We start from the raw sequence: 20,508 nt of genomic DNA on the forward strand, positions 1-20,508 counted from the left end.
ACAATGTAATACTGACATTAAATTGCATGTGTGGATTTATATAAATGTATCGTTAGCCAACATCAAGAGGGATCAGACGCAAGTATAAATTCAGTTGTCGCATACAAATCAGTTTTGTGAAAACAGTCATCCAACAACAACGCATTCAGCCCTCGTCACTTCTCCAAAATGTCAAGCCTTCCGAAAAAAAAATTGTAATGTACAATAAAAAAAAAACATAAAAAAATGAACCATAATAATAAAAAAAAAAAATCTCCCACCGAAATATACAAGTAAAAATAATATCAAAAAAATAAAATGCGGATAAGAATAAAAAAAAATTATTTTCTCTTTATTCATTCTTCTTGGAATCATCTAGAACCCGTCTGAACGTGTTCACTAAAATTCTATAACCCAAGCACGAATGAGCTTCCGGTCGGATTTTGCTATACATTCGCAGTTGTTTATACATCTTTGTGAGTCAATCCAGTTTAAATAAATTATTAAAAAGAAAAGAATTTAAAAAATAAAAAACCAAATATACGCATTAATATATTAAGTAAGAATTTAAAAAAATATATAATTTAATTTGCCAACTGCTTGATTATTCAGAGTCTTGATATACAATTAAAAAAAATATTGAATTATTTATTTATTCAAGTCAAAGGTCGATAGCAAAAAACTTTCTTTCAATCATACCCTGACAAATAATCGCATTCATAAATACTTATTAATTTATTTTGCCAATTTTTTTTAAATTTTATATATACAGCTAAAGAAAAAAAATAAAAATATAGTGTTGAGAAAAAAAATTAGCTCAAAGAATGCAAGGTGAGTTGGTTGATAGTTAAAGAGTGGTTGAAAAAAAAATTGTGTGGATATATATATGAAGGGAATTTGTTGTAACCACGCGATCAAGAATTGCTGCTGATTCTGCTGCTGTTGCTGGAGCCAGACCATCTGGGGGTACCAGGTGTTGCATACCAAAGCTGCTCACTGGAGTACCCCCAGGCACGATATCCATGCAACAAAACCCATTCTCAAGTGTCCAATGATCTTATACATATAAACCCAGAAGGCATTGAATAACAATCGCAAACAAATACTTATTTCATTTTTAAATACACACATACAACTGATAATTTTTTTTCATCTAAAAAATTTAGTTCCAAAATTGATGGAGAATATTATCGAGAGAGAAAGAGAGATGAATATAAATATGCCCTGAACTCTTTTTCAAATAATCACTGGGTGGTAATTGATCAAACCAGCTGCTATATCAGAAATTTTATTTTATTTTTTCAAATTAAACTATTTATTTATTTTAATATTTATTCGCCGGTATATATCAAATGTCACATGAGAATTTATTTTACAACTGCCAAGACTTTTTTCCATATCAATTTATATGTACAATTATTATTTATTTTTTTTTTTTTTTTGAATATTTTGTTTTATGGGGTCCAATCTGCTATGCAGATGAATATGCAAGATCGAAAATTACATCTTACAAATATCATCCTCCCCTTTTTATAAATCCCCCTGAATAAATGAGGCGTGGATCAGGAATGTATCGAGGTTGCCAGGTCGTCACACTCTGTCGACAATGCAACAATGACCGAACAAGTAAAACTTAAGGGGGTTCGACCGGAAGTTACTTGTAATCTGCAAGAATATATACTGTGTGGACTATAAAATTATTCTGTGTCTATACTGTACCAACAGGTTTAACTTGTCTCATCAGTATCTGCAGAGCAAGTATCTCTCTCCTTTTCTCTCTCAATCATTCTTTATAAAAAATACTTTATTTCATTTTAAAAATTTTAATTTTCGAAACCTTTTTTTTTCTTCCCCTTTTTGTTCCTTGCAAAAAAATAAAAACAAAAAAAAATATACTCAATCACACCGAGGTATTAAAGAAGCTGGCATATATGATGGTAAATTATTAATCTTGTTACATTTTATATGTGCGTGTTGCTTTTGCTGTACATAAAATCGATTACAACTTTATAAGTATGTGCCCTGAATTACCGGACAAATAAATATATACTTTTGTACACGACAAATCAAATTTTCAATTGCTCCTGGCTTTCACTTGGTACACGATTTTTAAAGATAATAAATTGAAAAATTCAAGGGTTCAATGTCCAGGTAGAATCACATAATATATATTTTTTTTTCTCTGTTTTTTCTTATTTTTAAAGACATAAATTTGAAAAATTATTGGGTCGTGGTATGATGAGTTGCCTGGGGGAACTATCTTTATCTAGGCATACGTGGGACAAAAATGTCATGTCACGAAGTTTACTCAGTAATCATGTTAACAGAGGAGTAGTTGTATAATTATTATATTTTAATTCACATACTCATTTATTTTGTAAATGTACAATAAAATCATTTAAATTAATGTAGTGTAATTTTCGAGTAAGATGCTGGGATTTTAATGCACAGTTAGAAAAAATATTTCCACTACTGTAGTGTAATTTTCCAGTATGACGCTGGGATTTTACTGCACAGTACCGGAAAACCATTTCTACTATTGTAGTGTAATTTTCGAGTAAAATGCTAAAAATTTGATGCATGGGACTGCATTTTCCAAAAAAAATTGTGGAGTTGTTTACATAAACAATTTTGTGACATAGTAAATTATTAATGGAAATGACTCAAGGGGACCTCGAACCTACATGCCTAACTATCTAACTGATTCTAAAACTGAGCGTTCTAATAGCTGCAACTATCAGTGAATTCGTAAATGAAGTTTTTTTGTTGAGATTAAGGAAACTTAGTTGCTTAGATTAAAATTACTGTACAGTATTGGAAATGGTTTTCTAGTACTGTGCATTAAAAAATCCTAGCATCTTACTTCAAAAATTACAGGACAGTGCATGATTTAAATTACAGTACCCAAACTTAAAATTTACGTTCAGTACTAATTTTAGTGCATAACGTACTTAAAATGTTCTGAAATTCCATGTTTTTTTTCTAAATGTACAGCAGTTAGTAATACACATAATATTTCAAATTTACCTACAGTAGTTGATTTCCGTGATGTAAATTTTACATTAAAATTCTATTTTTTTCACTGTAAATTTACAGGATTGTGCATGAATTGTAGTTTACAGCACAAAAAATGTAATTTTACATCAAAATGTACACGAAACATGTTGGAAATTTCCGTTTATTTTTAACAGTGTAGGCATACGTGGGACAAATTTGTTCCACCTTATGATCACGTGGTATTTACAACAAACTCAGTAATCTTTGTTGTTAGACGCAGAGAAAAAAGTACTTGGCTATAATTATTATATTTTAATTCACATACTCATTTATTTTGTAAATTAAAAATCAAATAAATATAAAGTTAAAAATTTTAAATTAAATATTAAATTGATGCTTCGCAGTTCGCATAGATACAAAACTTTCAAACTCTTTTTTTTTTTTTTTTATCTGAAAAATAGTGCGTAGCAATCATTTGGGCAGATTAATTTTAGAGTAAAGTTTTTTTACTCTATTGATAATATATATATATATATGATTTTTTTTATTTAATATTTAAGCATGCGGCATTCTGAACGAATCAAACGAGTAGCTTATTAGCGTGCGATTCGTGGTGGAATGTTAATTTATCCGGGGGCGATATATACGGCGGCGATGCGAGGCAACATAGGCGGTGCCCCCCGGGCCCCATATGCAATATAACAACTACCGCTATATTCGCTTGACTTGTATTTTATATACATATATGATGCAAAGCAATCTTTCATCTTGTACAAATGCATATAACATACTCACAAACATATGTAGCAAAAAAAATAAGAAGAAGAAGACAGGTCACCGATCCAACAAACTATATACACACACGCAACATCATTGCCAATTGATTTTCCATATTTATACAAAAATAAATATTAAATATTTTTTAAACTATATTTAATATTCTCCGACATTTTTGTTTTTTTTCATTTCCAACAGCAAAACCATTTTTTTTTTTTGTATTTATATTCTTATATCAACATTACAATCAAAAACTTTATTTGTTAAGTAAAAATAAAAAAAAAATATTTAAAACAACATAACCACTATCTCAAGAATTTATGATAATGCGTATGGAATATATAAAATTGAAATTTTGATATGTATATATATAAAAAAAAATGGACAAATTTTTTTGCCAAGATAAAAAGTGAATCTCTCTCTGCACAATGTACGTTGTGAAATTCAAGCTGACTTGTGTTAGACACAACAATGGCACACGCACATTTTACTGTTCGGCACCTTATACGTTTTTCTCGTGAGGCATTATTTATTATTATTATTTTATATACATATATTTTGTTTTTATTCTCTTTCACTACAAAAGCCGACCTTATCGCTAAGTGTATATCAACTGTATATATATACTTTAACCTTTTCTTTGCTGCATCTATTGCCCCCTTGGCTAATTCACCCACTTGACTAGAGTGCATCGCTAATATATTATTTTATTTTAAATATAATAATATTTTTTTTTTATTTATATTTATATTTTTCTATTTATATTTTACCTCATTTTTTAAAAAACGTAGAGTCGGACTTAAGGTCAGAGTCGGAGTCGGAGTCGAAGTCGGACTTTAGGTCGGAGTTAGAAGCTAGTGCAAGTAGATATTGTTGAATTTTAAAATTTGAGTGTTGACTTATTTAATTGTCTTATTATTAATTCAAAGAGTTTATTTACACATATTTAGATCAAACTTGGAATCCATATTTAAAAAAAAAGGTAGAGTCAGAGTTAGGGTCGGAGTCGGTATACCTATATAATCAAGTAGATATTTGTACCCAAATTTGTATATCAAAAACTTGTCACTTATCAATTATGCAAGTGTAATTATGACAAAATAATTATCATTACATACTACGCCACCACTATGCACATCTATAATTGATAATAACCCGCATGCATTTTTTTTAATCTTTGTTTACTTGCACTTTTGGTTATATATATATTTTATCCATCAAACATAACGGGTTTCCAATTAAATATATGACATCCAGACGGTTGATATATGTTTTGGCACATCACACGCAACATCTGGAAGACATATTCAATTTTTTTTTCTGACTCAACTGATTATTGTTATTCCATAAATAATTTGCATCTTTAAAACCAACTTTGACACGTGTTGGATAACACTCAAGCAGTCACAAATTATGTATTAAATTAATTTTAAATATGCAACAAAATTTTGGAAGTTGTTAAAATATAAATTCGACTTTTAAATTTTATACGAAATTATATTTTTATATGAAAAAATTGTCATTTCATTACAAATTATCGCACTGAATAATTCAAGTTATATATATTAATTAAGTGATCGACAGACATTTTGATCTTTAACAGGATATCCGGTGATTCGTTTCATCTAGATTACGATCAAATATATTTATAGTAGCAAGATCGTGGAATATATAAATGTTATTTATATAGAATATATATTTTTTATTTTTTTTATTTTGTTTAATTTGAGTTTTGCGTGCAGCTCGTTAGACTTACTGCATGCGAAAAAATAAAAAAGAGGTAGAGAAGAAGAGGAGGCTAAAGTGCATATCGCTTGAGCGTTAATGAGAAAATAAAAGCAAAAAAAAAAAAGGCGACGGTGTCGAGCAAGGGGACAAGAGGATTTATTTCATGACCATGTATGAACAGCTCAAACTATCGCATACACCTTATAAATATTAAAAATAAACGTTTCAAATCTGCAGGTGTTTATAAATTTAAAACCAATAAACTTAATTTATTTTTCTTTGATGATATCATTGTCAATTATTATATATTTTTCATCGATAAAAATTAAAATCATCATTATTTTTTATGTTTGAATTAAACTATTCAAACTAACTTAACATAATTTTTTTATCATGATAAAAATATTTATTTCATTTTATGTGGACAAAATGAGACTATGATGAAATGAATACATCTATTTATTTATTCATATCAAGTATAATAGACAAGGCAATTTTATTTTTGAAAAAAAAAAAAAGCTAAAACACTTGAGAAAGTATCATATGATTTATGTGAATATAAAATTGCGTGGACCACAAGAGGGCCACCGACGAGCTCGTTAGGGCAGTGAAAAAGGTTTAGAAATAAGAAAAGAATTTTTTATTTTTTTTTATTTTGCTCATCGTATTACGCGAGAAATCTCGGTAAGACGAGACGAGAACTGCGCAACTTGGCAAACTATAAAGAAAGCATCGCGGTGGGTATAAGCTTAGAGAACAGGAAGACTGAAAAAATAAAAAATAAATTAAAAAAATAAGAAGATGAAGGTAAAAAGAAGGCAAACGAATGACGGTGGATGAACGAAGTGGCGGTAACAGGTGCAGCCGCACACAACCTAATTGACTCTGTACGATGCGCATCTTTGCTCCTTCTTTATCACCCTGGCAAACAGAGCAACCATAATAATAATCCATCGATACTTTTTCTCAAAATTCGCACTCTAATCCCCTTGTAAATTTTTTTTTTTTTTTTTTGTTTTCATTAGCCAATAAATAAATTATTTAATTTTTTTCATCATCATCGAACCTTGATGTAGTACATGGGTTTTAGCGGATTAATCAGCATCCCTATTTATGCAGTTTTAATTTATTTTTATTATACTATGAATAAAATTAAGATAAAATATAAAATTAAATTTTTATGATTTAACAATAGAATATTGTGTGAGAGTGGGCGTGATCTTATGAAATTGTTCATCCAATTTTATATTTATTATTTACAAATGATCCAATCAATTTCAACATACCTACATCATCATGATCGATCAAAGATAGTAATCGGGGTCAAAGCACACGCGCCGGAAGCGATAGATATTTTATTTATTTTTATTTTTTCTTCTTGCTCTTTATATTTTTTATTCTCTCGATTTTAATCCTCCTCGATTATGTTGTGAATGTATTAGATCGGTAATTTTAAGTGAAATGAGGGTAGGTCTCGGAAGAATAAGGACAACATTTAATCGCCTACACATCAACGCGGTAACAAACCGCAGCATCATCCGGTCCTTTGCACATATAGCTTTGATCCATTCTCCATTGTGTATACCACTCCCCGAAAAAAAACATAATAAAGCTTGCAACAACTACCTCTCTATCTTTATCTACCATTTCATCTCATCTACTTCATCCGCATATTACTTTTTTCTTCGCATAATACTTTAATTTTTTTTTCAACTTCAACCAAAAAATTTAAATGGTTTCTTTCAAATTCTAACCGACGATAAAAGGATTTTGCTTCATGAACCATTTAGTCGAAAAAAAATATTATATATATAAGCAACGTAGTACCAAGTCTATTTGCCAACTTCCGGTGGTAATTTAAAAAAATATATATATTTTAACCTGTCGATTTGACGCTTACAAAGTAAAAAAAAAAAAGGTGAAATTTTTCCCAAAAATCTTGATACAAAAGTTGAAACGGAAATTGTCAAACCACAGAGATAAATTGTTGTTTGGATATTACAATGTAGGATGATACAATAAATATTTTTTTGCAAAAATTATTGATGACGAAAAAAAAAACTATAAATTGTCTGGATGAAAAAATGAAAGGCGTTGAAAATAAAAAGGGTCTACAACAATCTTCATGGACCATATGGTGTGTATAGTGAAAAGGGGAATATAAAAAATTCGAGATTGCTATATACCCGTTGTGATGACTTTTTGCATGCTCATCGTAGTCGACAAGATAACCCAGACAATTTGAGAATGAAAAAAAAAATGAAAAATAAACAAGAGAATCTTTGGTCGTTAGGGGATGATTGCTCGTCCACTATATCCTCGATTACAATCTCAAAAAAAAATTATAATAAATAATAACGACAAAATAGAATAATTTTGGTGCGTGCAGTACGAGAGTTGGTTAGTAATTTTTCTTGATGACTTTTAAAATACCCACGGCAACTCATCAAAGATCAAAGAGTAGAATCTCCGGAAAAGTTCCAAAATAACCACCAAAAAAAAAAAAAAAATATATATATACTTATTGCATGATTGTTATCTTCCAACTTCCGGAGCTAATAAAAGAAAGGAAAAGAAAAAAAAAAAAAAAAACAACAACGTAAGGTGAAAAAAAAAATTTATATTATTCTTGGTAATATTTATTTTTTTCTTATGAGCTGAGCAAAGGATGGGAATATATATATAACATAAAACAGAGACACCAATGAATTTGTAAATTGCATGACTCAACTGCCTACAAGTTGATTACACTGCAATTACGTCTAGCTGTAAAACAATACTCAAGAAATCAACTACAGTAGCAAAAGTATTAAGTCATGAAATCTCTCAAGAGTTGCAGAGGTGTGGAGCAGGCATCTCACTACATTATTTATTTTTTTTTATAAATTAAATGAGAAATTCAAGCTAATGAAAAATTTCAGCAATATATGAATTATAATTCTTGACCTCATGTGCTAAATGTGTGTTACTTTTATATTATTTAAATTACATAGTATTGTAATTTATAATGCAAATATTGTATATCTTCTTTTAACATAAAAAAAAAACTTAAAGAAGCAAGGAATAAAAATATATATGTAATGTTATTGAAAATATGAATAAAATTATATTATCATATATAAAAATATTTATATGTGAAAGCGTGACGCGTTCCGCAAAATATGTAGAAATAAAAATTTCAAAATACATGTAATTTTGTAAAAGAAAAAATAAATTATTTCATTATAAATTATTTGAAATAATAAAGCTGAATGAATACGAATGAATTTGTTATAAATTGAATGAAATTTCGCGACCTAAAAATATATTTTCGAATCATCAGTTCGAACAGTTTATTTTTGTTTACTGAATTCTTTCAAGAGTTTTTCTGTCAATTTCTCATAAAAAAAATTAATACACAATGTATGTATGTGGAGAAGCGCGTGCCCGTGATGTTATTACACGTGGTCTTTCCTTTTAAAGATCGAAGAACGAGCCAAACAAGATGAGAGTTTTGAACGAAAAAGGCAGGTAATTAAACACCTGGAGATCGCAGCAGGAGACAAGATAAAACTAATGACACATTTCCTGTTTAATATACCTGATACCATGCTATAATGCAAAAACAATAAAATTTATGTTAATAAACAATAAACATAAATAATTCTAAATAAGCCTCAACTACTGTTTTTTTTTTTACTACTATGGGCTATCTATTTTCCAGCTTATAGAAAACTCATCAAAATAAATATTTCTATTATTATTTTATTTCTCTAAAATTGCATTGTTATTTTTGACACGAGAAAAAAAATACAACTGTATTATTTTACATTCCATCTGCACTTGCCAACTTGTTAAAATAATTTTAAATTCCAACTGAATCTTGTTGCAAAAATTGAGATTTTGCTGTGTCAATAAATTGCATTTTTAAAAATATATATTTGTTTAAATACCTCAATACTCAACAAACAATAATTATAATTTTAAAATAATGCAAATTTTTTTTCCATGGAAAATGATAAATAAATGTTATATATATAATTTTTTTTCCAAGTTGAAAAGTGATGCCATGTCTTTTGTCTATATACAATTCCCGCAAGTCAAAATGACACACGGAAATGTGAGATTGTCAGCGTGCGAAAATAAAAATAAAACTTGTAAATTCTTGTTACCGCAAGAGAGTTGACGAGCAGCGGGTTATTTTGTGGTATGAAAATTACGACTTGTACATTATAGTGGGTGGCTTTGGTAAGAACCCACATCAAACAACTCAAGTACACTATGAAACACTACTTACAAACATTTTAAACGAAAAAAATAAATAAATAAAAAAATAACAATAATCATTATCGTCATAACAACAACAACAACAACGATGATAATAAAAAGAAACAAAAATGGAAATGGAAAAATAAAATATATATATTATTGCCAGATAAGACCAGTTATTTTCTTCCTCGACATAAAAAATATATACAAACTGTTGATAAATATATACTGTTTGAATTATTTTGTGATAAGTATATAGATTTAAAAAATAGATTTATTCTCACGATATTTTATATATCGAAATTTGATTAATAATAAAAAAATAAATACAAGATGCATTAAAGTAAATGATTAAGTGGAAAAAGTGTTATTAAATGAAAAAAAAAAATAGAAGATGAGCGAGTAGATTGACAGAAGGGAGTGTTGCATTTAGAAAATACCACTATTAAACAATAATGTCTTGGTTAAATAGAAACTAGACTCAAGGGTCTCCACGAGTTTATTTCTTGCGGGTAAAAAAAAAAATAAAATATATACTTGTATTTAGTATAAAAGTATTCCTCTTACACTCGAGCACTTGAATCACCACACCTTTTTCACATGACCTTCTCTCGCGCCACGATACTGGCTAAATCATGTTTAGATAAATCACATTTTCATGTTTTATATATACGCGAATAATTCATACACAATTTACTTATTCATTGAAATCAATAACCTATACACAAACATCAGGTGTAGAAAGTAAAAAAAAAAAAGGTTTGTCTCTATAATTTACCCGTCAAATTACCTATCCAATAAATCTACAAAAAAAATATAATCTTCCCTCAAAGCTGTAACAAAAATTAATCTATTTTTTTCTGTTGGAATGAAAAATAATAATACGAAAATAAATGTTGGGTTTATATATACTTGAGGAAAAAAATTATTCAAGCAGAATGATAATTGCTTGAAATTTAAAAATGAAAAAATATTAAATAATGAAGAAAGAATAAATAGAGGGATGAATGGATAAATGAAAAATTAAAAACAATAATAATGATAAAAAAAAAAAGTCGATTGAACTTCCGGTGTAAAAATATATTATACTTGTAATAATTCTCAATGCGATATACTTTTTTTTTTTTTTTAATGAAATTGGCATCGACTCGCGAAACCACGACTGCTACTTTTTATTCGCATTTGTAAAGCATTTAAGCTCTCTCACAAGAAAACCTGGTATGCACATTGCAAAATCATCATCATATATTTATTTATTGCTTCCTGCCAACTCTTAAATCTCATCATTCTTCCATCGCACAAAATAATAAAAATGACAAGGAAAGAATTCAATTTTTTTTTTTTTTTTTTCAGAGGCTCTAAATAATATATTAAGTAAAACAAAAAAAAAAAAAAAATTATATATTTTTGTATTCATTAAAAGAAAAAAAAAATTATTTCATTTTTTTAAATTCATTCCTTTGGACTTTTAGGATATAATTGTGGACTATGAGTATGATGATTATATATATTTTATTCCCACGGATATTCTAAACAAAATAAAAGAAATAATAAAATTTAAAAAACCATGTGATTGAAAAAATATATATTTATATTTTTTAAAATGTGAATGTTTGTGTGTGAAGGTTGAATCAATTGGAGCCGCTAAAATTATTTTGTCTTTTATAACCGCGACAATCGAAATTCACGCGTGATCAAAGAGGGGGGAGATTCTCTCTCACTCTCTTAATGATCTAGAAAAAAATATATATGAGAGAAAGACAAAACAACGGATGATGAAGACAAAAAAAAAAAAAAAATGCGGCGTCATTATCGCGTTCCGCCCAAATGATTGCACGAAGATGTTCGTCGGCCGTTTACCTTTCTCTCATCATCACCCTTGATCAATCTCTCCCGCCTCTTTCCTCACTTTACCATCATAAAAGTGGCAAAAAAGCAATCGATACGATGTAACAATCAGCATCATCATTCCTTTTTTTTTATTATATTTTTTTCTATCAATTTCCGGCGATTCTATTGACTTGTTTTGTTGTTTCTTGAATTTTTTTTTTTTTTTGTTTTAATTTAATTCTTTGGACTGAACACGTCAAGTCTTAATTTTTTTTTTCTCGTTTATTGTTTTATTTTTTTTTTAATCGTGGGGTATACTTTGATGATGAGGACGCATTCGAAACAAACTTGGTGGTCCAATGTTAATATTAACCGAAGCTCGAAATACCATCCTGCACCTGCATCACGAATTTTTAATAACGGATTTTCTAATTATCACATTTAACGCTACTACTACTACTACAGTAGCTTTTTTTATATTTGTTTTTTTGTTTAAATATATTAATAATATTAAGGTGTATACATAACGCAATCTCCCCTTGTGTATATATTTATTTTTTGACCAGATAAATTGCAAGTAAAAATATTATTTTTTAAATTGCGTGACTTGTAAATCTTGATATTCACAAAAATATAAAAATTTGACCTGGATTTCATTGAAAATTTTCGCATGACCATGGTTTTATTTATTTATGACCAACTAATTAAATTCTATCTACACTAATTATGAATACATAAAATAAAAAAGTTGATGCACCTGCAACAAACTCATTAACAAAATATTCGACAAAATAGACCTTTTTTTTTTTTGTTTCTTAAAATACGTTATACAGAAAAAAAAAGATTCCGTTGTGGTTTTTTTTATTTTTTCAAATGGGAGTATTGAAAATCTTACATTGATCAATTGCAAAAAAAAATCCTGCAATTAATTGAAGGATACACACCATCTCTTTATCGTTATATACCGAGTCACTTTGCACCTGTCGATTTATGTTACGATAAAACGATCATTTATTTAAACATATTTAAAAATAAAATAATATTTATGATACCCATTGAATACTCTAATTATAATTTTTAAAATATTAATTATAGTTTGTTAATTTAATTGACACTGTTAACACGCGGTATTATTATCTTAAAAAATGATAAACATTTATCAAAATTAAAATCATATAATGATCATATAAATATTTATATCGAAAATGAAAATAATAATTTAATAATTGTATATAATTTTTTTTGTTATAGCTAATGTTGTAGATTCATCGGTCTCAGAAGATGAAGCTGCTGATGACAAAAACAGTACAAAATTGACGAGTCGTTGCTATTTTCCGGCTGAATTTCAGGGTGAATTTTTAATGCAAGTGATGGATGATTACTCTAGAAGATCAAACCATGCCGGCGAGCCAATTCAATATTCACAAGTCAATATAACATATGACGCCATACCTGTCTGGGGTTATTGCTACAAACGTGTAGGCAGTAACGTTTTACTTATCGACAGGTATATTACAATATAAAATTTCATATATGCCTACCTTTTATTTAAACTCTAATCAAAATCTACCTACATGCTTGTATATAAAATAAAATATATACATGATTCATTTTTTTGATTAAATAATAATCATTTTTCTCAACGCCCCTTTAGTTTTCAATGTATATATATATTTAATTTTTTTATGTAAAGTAACAAGTAAGATAGTTATTAGTTGCAGACTGACACATTCTCGTTGGGGATGCCACGACGCCTGTCTGAGTTGTGACTACGACCGGAATAGCCGTTGATTTTTCGCGTGTCTCATTTATAAATATTTCATTTTATATTAAATCTACGTGGATTATTATTTTTTCTATAATTCAACAAATAATTTTACAAATAAAAAAATAAAAATCAAGTGACTAATCAATGTCTTGTGAAAAAAAAAAAATATAATATAAAAAATTAAATTCCTCAATCATCAAAAGTATAATATTAATTTTTTTTGTTTTTTTAAAAAAGTCGTATAATTTATTTTAATATACTTTTATTTTTATAAAAGTTGGATTTTATGTGTTGCCAACAAGTCAAACACATGATTGGTTTTAAAAAATTTTCTGTTTAATTTATTTTCTATATAAAGATATATAATTTTTTATTTTCTATAAATTAGTAAGAATTATATCTTAATTTGGAGTCTATTTATTTTATCTGATGATCCTTTTATGATTTTATATTTTTTTTATTTTTATTATTTTTAAGAGTTTAAATTCATTTTATAGACGTGAATGAAATGAAATGCCACGGTCGATTTGGTGTTTTGAGAGGATACATTTAATCCCATGAAGTGTGGGTTTGGTGAGAAATTCTTGAGAGAGCAGATAGAGAGAAATAAAAATATATATATATGATTAAAAAAAAAAAAACAGAATGAATGAGCAAGGTTGGGAGACACACGACCAGTTGTCCCCTTGGGTGACTTTCTTGCAAGCATTCAAGAGGAAAAATAATATAAAAAAAAAAAAAAATAACCGAATGAAAGAGGCAATGTGTGGGTGTCGTTTGAGCAAGAATGCATAAATTGGCATCCACACACGCCCCTTGGCGCGTGCTTATATGTGTACCTCGCAATTCATGTACAATCGCCAAGACGACCCTCTTGATTTCTCGGTTTAATAAAATATAATAATAACATACAATGTACTCACACAAAATGCCTTGTAGCGTTCCCATAATAATTCTTTTGTCAGATTTATAATAAAAATTATGCTTATAAACTCTGAAACAAATATTTAAAAAATCATATAAAAATTAATAGACTTGCAAATATAATTTTAAAAATAAAAATTATATATTTACAGATATGGAGATCAAAATTCTGCATGCATAAGATGTTTTCAATTAAAAAGACGAGCAAGAAATATTATTGAAGTATTTTCTGAGGGTTTAAATAAATGTTATACCAATGAAGATCTTGCATTGGAATCTTGCAGTAAACTTAACTCAACTTCAATACTATATCGTAAGTTGTAATTAAAATTAAATTATAATAATATTAATTTATTTATATAGATAGATAAGTGTACAAAATTCAATGCCTGATATATTCTACTCTAATTTTTTTTTACTGCAATTATTATTACTATTTAATTTGATCTTTTTACAATTTTTTCTCGATTAATTTTACACGAGAATTTATATATAAACGCACACGCATGTTTAGTACATATCATCGTTGTTGGTTGCTGTTATGATTATTTTATATATTTTTTTTTCTCTCACGAATATAACATCAATTAAAATACCTGCGTGTGCAATTCGTGCAGTTGGCATTTGCATAATCACCAGTGCTCTGAGCTCGATTATACTTTCGTGTGTTACGGTGCATCTCAAGTGCAATTTTTTTTTTTTTTTTAAATGTACATATATGTATCATATATACATATACAACGAGACATAATACTCAACTCAAGGCTAAACTATAACGTCAAGACAAATACACAAGGTCATCGATACCACATGAAGAAATAAATTTTTTTAAAAATACAACAAGTACCAGAGAAAAGATGAATTTTTTTTTTTTTTTTTTTTAAATCCCACAAAACATAATAATTTCATTATTATTATTGTGTACATATTTTTTTTAATACACTCAAGAAACTATAAAAACAAGTTGAACTCGTTCCCAGGGATACATAAATTTTTTTTTTTAAATATTATTTCTGGTTTCTTTAGACAAGTGTATAAATACCAAGTTGTGTTATTATATATCGATTATTATTGATAAAACAAAATGACATTTAAGAGATAAATTTTTTTTAATTCTTTGACTTTATGGGTGACGTGATGACAGAAGAGATGAGACACTGATTTAACGTATATCACTTTTTCAAAATAGATTATAGATCTTTGTGTTTAATATATTCTCATTTTATAATCAAAAACATTAAAAAATTATATCGAGTATATAGAAATTACATACCTAAGATGAAAAAATAAAGATAAAAAAATTTACAAAAGACTAGGCTGATGTATAAAAAATAAGAGGGTGTGGTAAAATATTCGTCGCGACTACGAAAACCTCCCAGGATTACTGTGGCACAGTTTGACTCTTTTTCTTTTTTCAATTATATTTTTTTAGATTTTAAATTTTATATATATCGCTGTATATAACTTTTGTCCCATATTATTTAGTCATTTGTATGTACAGTAATACCACCAGCCTACGTTCATTTTTTATTTTCATATATGATATCACCTTTTTCCCAGCTCTCTTCTCATTTATATTTTTTTTTTTTTATTATTTTTATATTTCATTCGCAATCTTAGCCGCACCCTTTACACAACACACACAATTCACGAGAATGTATGTAATTTATTTATTTTCTAAAAAATTTTTTTTAACAACAGTTCTCAAGAATATAATACGTGGGTGGGAGTGCCAGGAGATGAGACAAAAAAAAAAAGGGATGTAAATTGAAAAAAAATATAAAAAGATTTCATTTGATATATTGAATAAATAATGGACATGATCAAAGTCAGTCAAATATTTTTTTTGTTGATATTATAATTGTCCGCATATAAATATATATATTAAAAATTATCAATATTATTATTTAATGAATTATTTATTATTGTATATATAAATGCGCCCGCACTGATAATTTAAAATGATAAAATGGATAATGAGCCAATTAAGTTGGCAGTCGCGTTTCGGGGACACACACCGGTTTTTAAAGATCGTAAAGATTAACAGATCATTTGGAATTCTCACAGGATAAAATCCTCTTTTCCCCTTTTTCATTTTTTTTTTTTTTTTCTTTCTCTCGCACATTTTTCTTTTGTCCTTTTATTTATTTTCTTTCTTATATTTCCGAAAGAATTCGATATGCAGTTTGAGTGAAAGTTTAAATATGTTTGAAAATATTTTTAATCTTTATATATAAGTATATCTCCTTTTTTTTTTTGTTCCTTTTTTAAAAAAAATTGTAATATGAAAAAAAAATCATCCACATTGGCGTGTGTGTTGTTTTTTTTCTCTTCATTTCCTGTCAAGAGCAAATAAAATAGAGTAGCAAGAGAACAACTTGAAGATTTTGTGCTCACGATACGGATCAATGAGTATAGAAAAATTTAAAAGAGAACAGGTAGAACTCCCAGATGAGCAAGGTTAAAAAAATTATATAAAAAATACAAGGTGCAAGAGGGGGAGGAAAAGATGAATGAGAATTGTTTGCTTGGATAGTCTTGGGGGTTTGTGCTACCTGTTCAAGTAACGACCTTGTTCGTGACCAAAACTAAATCTCGTTGCTTTTTGACGTCCGGTTTTATTGGTGAAAGAACCATGAAAAATATATACAATAAAAATAAGAAAAAAAAAATACAGGAAGTCTCCTGCATTCCAATTGTAAATTGCAAAAGTTTTTCACATCAAATTTATATACAATTTAAAAACTTGATTATTTTTTTTCTCAAATAAAGCAATAAAATATATATTTCAAATGTTAAAATCAATATTAAATTTTTTTTTTAATAAGAAAAAAAACGAGACAGATAAATGTAGAATAAAAATGAGATATTAATAATCGAATATTATACTGTCTTGTAATTGATACAGTCTTCAATCGATTCAACTTTATCGAAAAAAAAAAATTCACTTAACCCACGAACTCTAATTTATATTTATATTTTTTTTATATTTTGGTAAAACGAAACAAGTGAATTATTAACCAGTGGTAATAAAAGAGAAGAAAAAAAAATAATAATATACGTTATTTATCGATTTTACACGTGCTGTTGTTAAGAAACCAAAGACACTGTATCAAATATCTAGAAAAAATTGAATGAAAAAAATAAAAAACCACACAAGCCTCCCTTACTGATGAATCCTAAAAAAATATATCGATATCTATTGTGTTGTTTCCATGGGAATATTTGCATGTTAAGCCATGAAAATATTTTCGAAAGGGCTGGTGATCCATGGAGGTGAAATAACCGCGAGACCTTTTTTACAGAAAAAAGAAAAAAAAAAAAAGAAAGCAAAGAATGGTGTGTAGTTTCATCTACTTCCTGTCTGGCTATTGGATACGATATGAGATTTACCCTAAATGAGAAGCACTATGATTTATCACTAGGTCTATTCTTGCGAAAAAAAAAAAAATCAAGTAAATGCGACCGAAAATGTTGAAGCTACGAGGACTGAGGATTATACGATTATTCACGATCACGTTTCTTTTTTTTTTTTTTTTATTGTTATTGAGATAAAATGATAATATTTTTTACCTATTTATTTTGATGGTTGTCTCTGCTTTCTATTTAATAAAATATATGTCCTTTTTTTTTGTCCAGGAACACAAGAAATTGGTGGCCAAGAATTGAGATATGAATTTTGTCCATTTGCTGGCAACTATCATTTCAAGTACAACATCAATGATGGATCTGAGGAAAAAACAGAATGTAGTTCATTTACATCGGATCTTGATAATTGTCCTGATGGATCAATGTTTCATTTACAATTCAAAAGATGTTCATTTGAAAATCATGGTAAAATCAATCATCTGATAAATTATATAATCAAATAAGAATCACGAATTTGAGTGAGCATCAAGATTTTCGTGGCTCATATCAAGCGTTTCTTTTATTTTTTTAATTTTTTTTATCATTTTTCATAACTTGTGATTTAATAACAAAAAAATATACTCAACTGTATGTTGTGATTCTTTTTTTTTTTATTATTATTTCGCCATTTTACCAAACGAAAATATAACTTGTTTTTTTTTTTTTTTTTTCTAAATGCAAAAAAACCACGAATACCTTGATGCCACTACAAATTTTAGATTAATTAAATTAAATATAAAATAAATACCTTATTTTCTGCATGAATATGATTTTATTAATCATATTATTATTGACAAAATATGAGTAATTAATGCCGATTGATAAGACGCAGCTGCCAACAATTCCAATCACTTTCGTCATCTTTATTTTTGTTTTTTTTTTCCCCCTCATTTGACCAACTGTAAAAAAAAAAAACAAAACAAATGAATAAAAAATAAAAACAACACATCATCTCTCTCTCACTCCTTTCCAAACACTCATGCCACCTGCAGCCTATTTAGATATTTTTCATGTTTTATTTTTTATTCGTCCTATCTGGTCCTATCACATTCCAGAACGACTCTCGTTAATTACATTCTCCATTTGGACATTATAAATAAATAAAAAATGCAAATAAAAACACGAGACTTTGCTACATGGACAGCAATTTTACAATACCATTTTTTTTTATTTGTTTTTTTAACTGTAGATATAACATTTAGCTGTTTGGGAAGCTGGCCAGGAGGTCCAAATGGATCAAGATATATTGCACTACGTGATAATCAAAAAGAAGCCGGTAATCAACCACAATATCGATGTGGGGTTAGTATCATGACTATTATTATTTTTATCTTTTAAATTAATCATTATTTTTAATTGACATTATTTTTATTTAACAGCTGTATCATACAGACAACAAAAGAGGAAAAACATATTTAGCATTTGGCAGTGATTCAAGTTGTACAAATAATTTAATAAATTCAACATTTGGATATGAAACATTGGTACTGACTAGATCAATAAATCGTAAAAAAATACCTGAATATGTCTCGAGTCATTTGTCATCGTAAGTATTATTTATTTTTTTTATTAATTTGTGTTTAATATATAATTTAAAAATAATATATTGTTTTATATCTAGTTTTCCAAAATGGGCACAAGGTGAATGGGAACAAACAATAATTAGCAATGGTACCATGACATATAATGACCTAAATGGATATCATAGTTTTACATTTGTTGCTGTTGATTCATATGACGGTGGAATGACATATGGTGTTTACTCAAAAGATCATTGGTAAGACATCAAACGATATAGTTTAAAAAAATAAATATATAATTATAATTTATTATTATTACAGTGAACAAGAGGCATATGTATGTTTGATGATGCGTCAACGAAGTGAAAATGTTTTAGAATTTAAAATTGGAACAATTTCAAGTCCAGTATACAGTCGACATTTGTGTGAAGAACCAAACTTGGATCAATCACACTGGATGACACAAGCACGTAAGTTTAATTTTAATTATTCAAATATATTTAATAATTATTATTGTAAATGAATTTTAATATATTGTAATATTAAAATCTCTCAAAACAAAAAAAAACAAAAACAAAAAAAACAGTGAATATGCATTCGCATCATACAGGACTAGAACGCGTTGTGGAATCTCCTTGTCCTATCACAGGTCGTTATAGTGGAAGGATACCTGATCTACCAGGCACTTGTGCTGCATTGAGTAGCAACTGCATCACTAAAGAAATTATGTATTACAGGGTCACTGACTGTGACACCGGTGAATTATTGGAAGGTAAATTATTTTTCTATTTCTTCAATTTAACAATGTAATAATTATTTTATCATTACTCTTAATAGATATTAAATTGTTACATGTATTAATAAATTTTTTTTATTTTTTTAGAACGTACGTATTTGTGTCTTGGACAGTGGGAAGAAAATGGTGTTATGTATACTTATACAATGAGAAATGATACAAACACAAATGAGTGTTTTGTTGGTCTTATTATAAATGATGAAGAAATTTATATAAAAGAAGCTGGAGAACATTGTCTACGTAATATTAATCCAAGGACAGAAGGAATGAGACTATCAAAAATAGGTAAATTGTTTTTTTTTATTTAATTTATTGAAGAGGTGTATATTTATTTAGACTCTCTAAGTATTATTATTAATTAATAATAATATGTTTATTTATTTTAGGACATTGTTATGCTGATTCATCAAGTTCTGATCCTTCACCACTCAGACCACTTGTTCCACACAATCCAGTCATGAGATTATCATCAACACCACGATCCGATATATCAAGTAACTTGATTATTTTTTTTAAATATATTTTGATTTGTT

At 27.8% G+C, this 20,508-nt stretch overlaps 1 protein-coding gene across 2 annotated transcripts in view; it reads left to right on the forward strand.

Moving 5' to 3' along the window:
• LOC122852910 overlaps positions 1 to 20,508 on the forward strand; it is a 31,920-nt gene that overhangs the window by 11,135 nt on the left and 277 nt on the right. Inside the window, exons 2-11 of one of the 2 annotated variants that reach the window (XM_044153027.1) lie at positions 12,811 to 13,066; positions 14,404 to 14,564; positions 17,891 to 18,085; positions 18,849 to 18,961; positions 19,039 to 19,205; positions 19,281 to 19,436; positions 19,501 to 19,649; positions 19,766 to 19,951; positions 20,063 to 20,260; positions 20,362 to 20,469. In XM_044153027.1, coding sequence (XP_044008962.1) covers positions 12,811 to 13,066; positions 14,404 to 14,564; positions 17,891 to 18,085; positions 18,849 to 18,961; positions 19,039 to 19,205; positions 19,281 to 19,436; positions 19,501 to 19,649; positions 19,766 to 19,951; positions 20,063 to 20,260; positions 20,362 to 20,469 — 1,689 coding nt within the window. The remainder of the gene's footprint in view (positions 1 to 12,810; positions 13,067 to 14,403; positions 14,565 to 17,890; positions 18,086 to 18,848; positions 18,962 to 19,038; positions 19,206 to 19,280; positions 19,437 to 19,500; positions 19,650 to 19,765; positions 19,952 to 20,062; positions 20,261 to 20,361; positions 20,470 to 20,508) is intronic. The other variant, XM_044153028.1, reaches the window with a different exon arrangement.

This window comes from Aphidius gifuensis, linkage group LG3 (assembly GCF_014905175.1).
Source record: "Aphidius gifuensis isolate YNYX2018 linkage group LG3, ASM1490517v1, whole genome shotgun sequence".
Taxonomy (NCBI): Eukaryota; Metazoa; Arthropoda; class Insecta; order Hymenoptera; family Braconidae; genus Aphidius; species Aphidius gifuensis.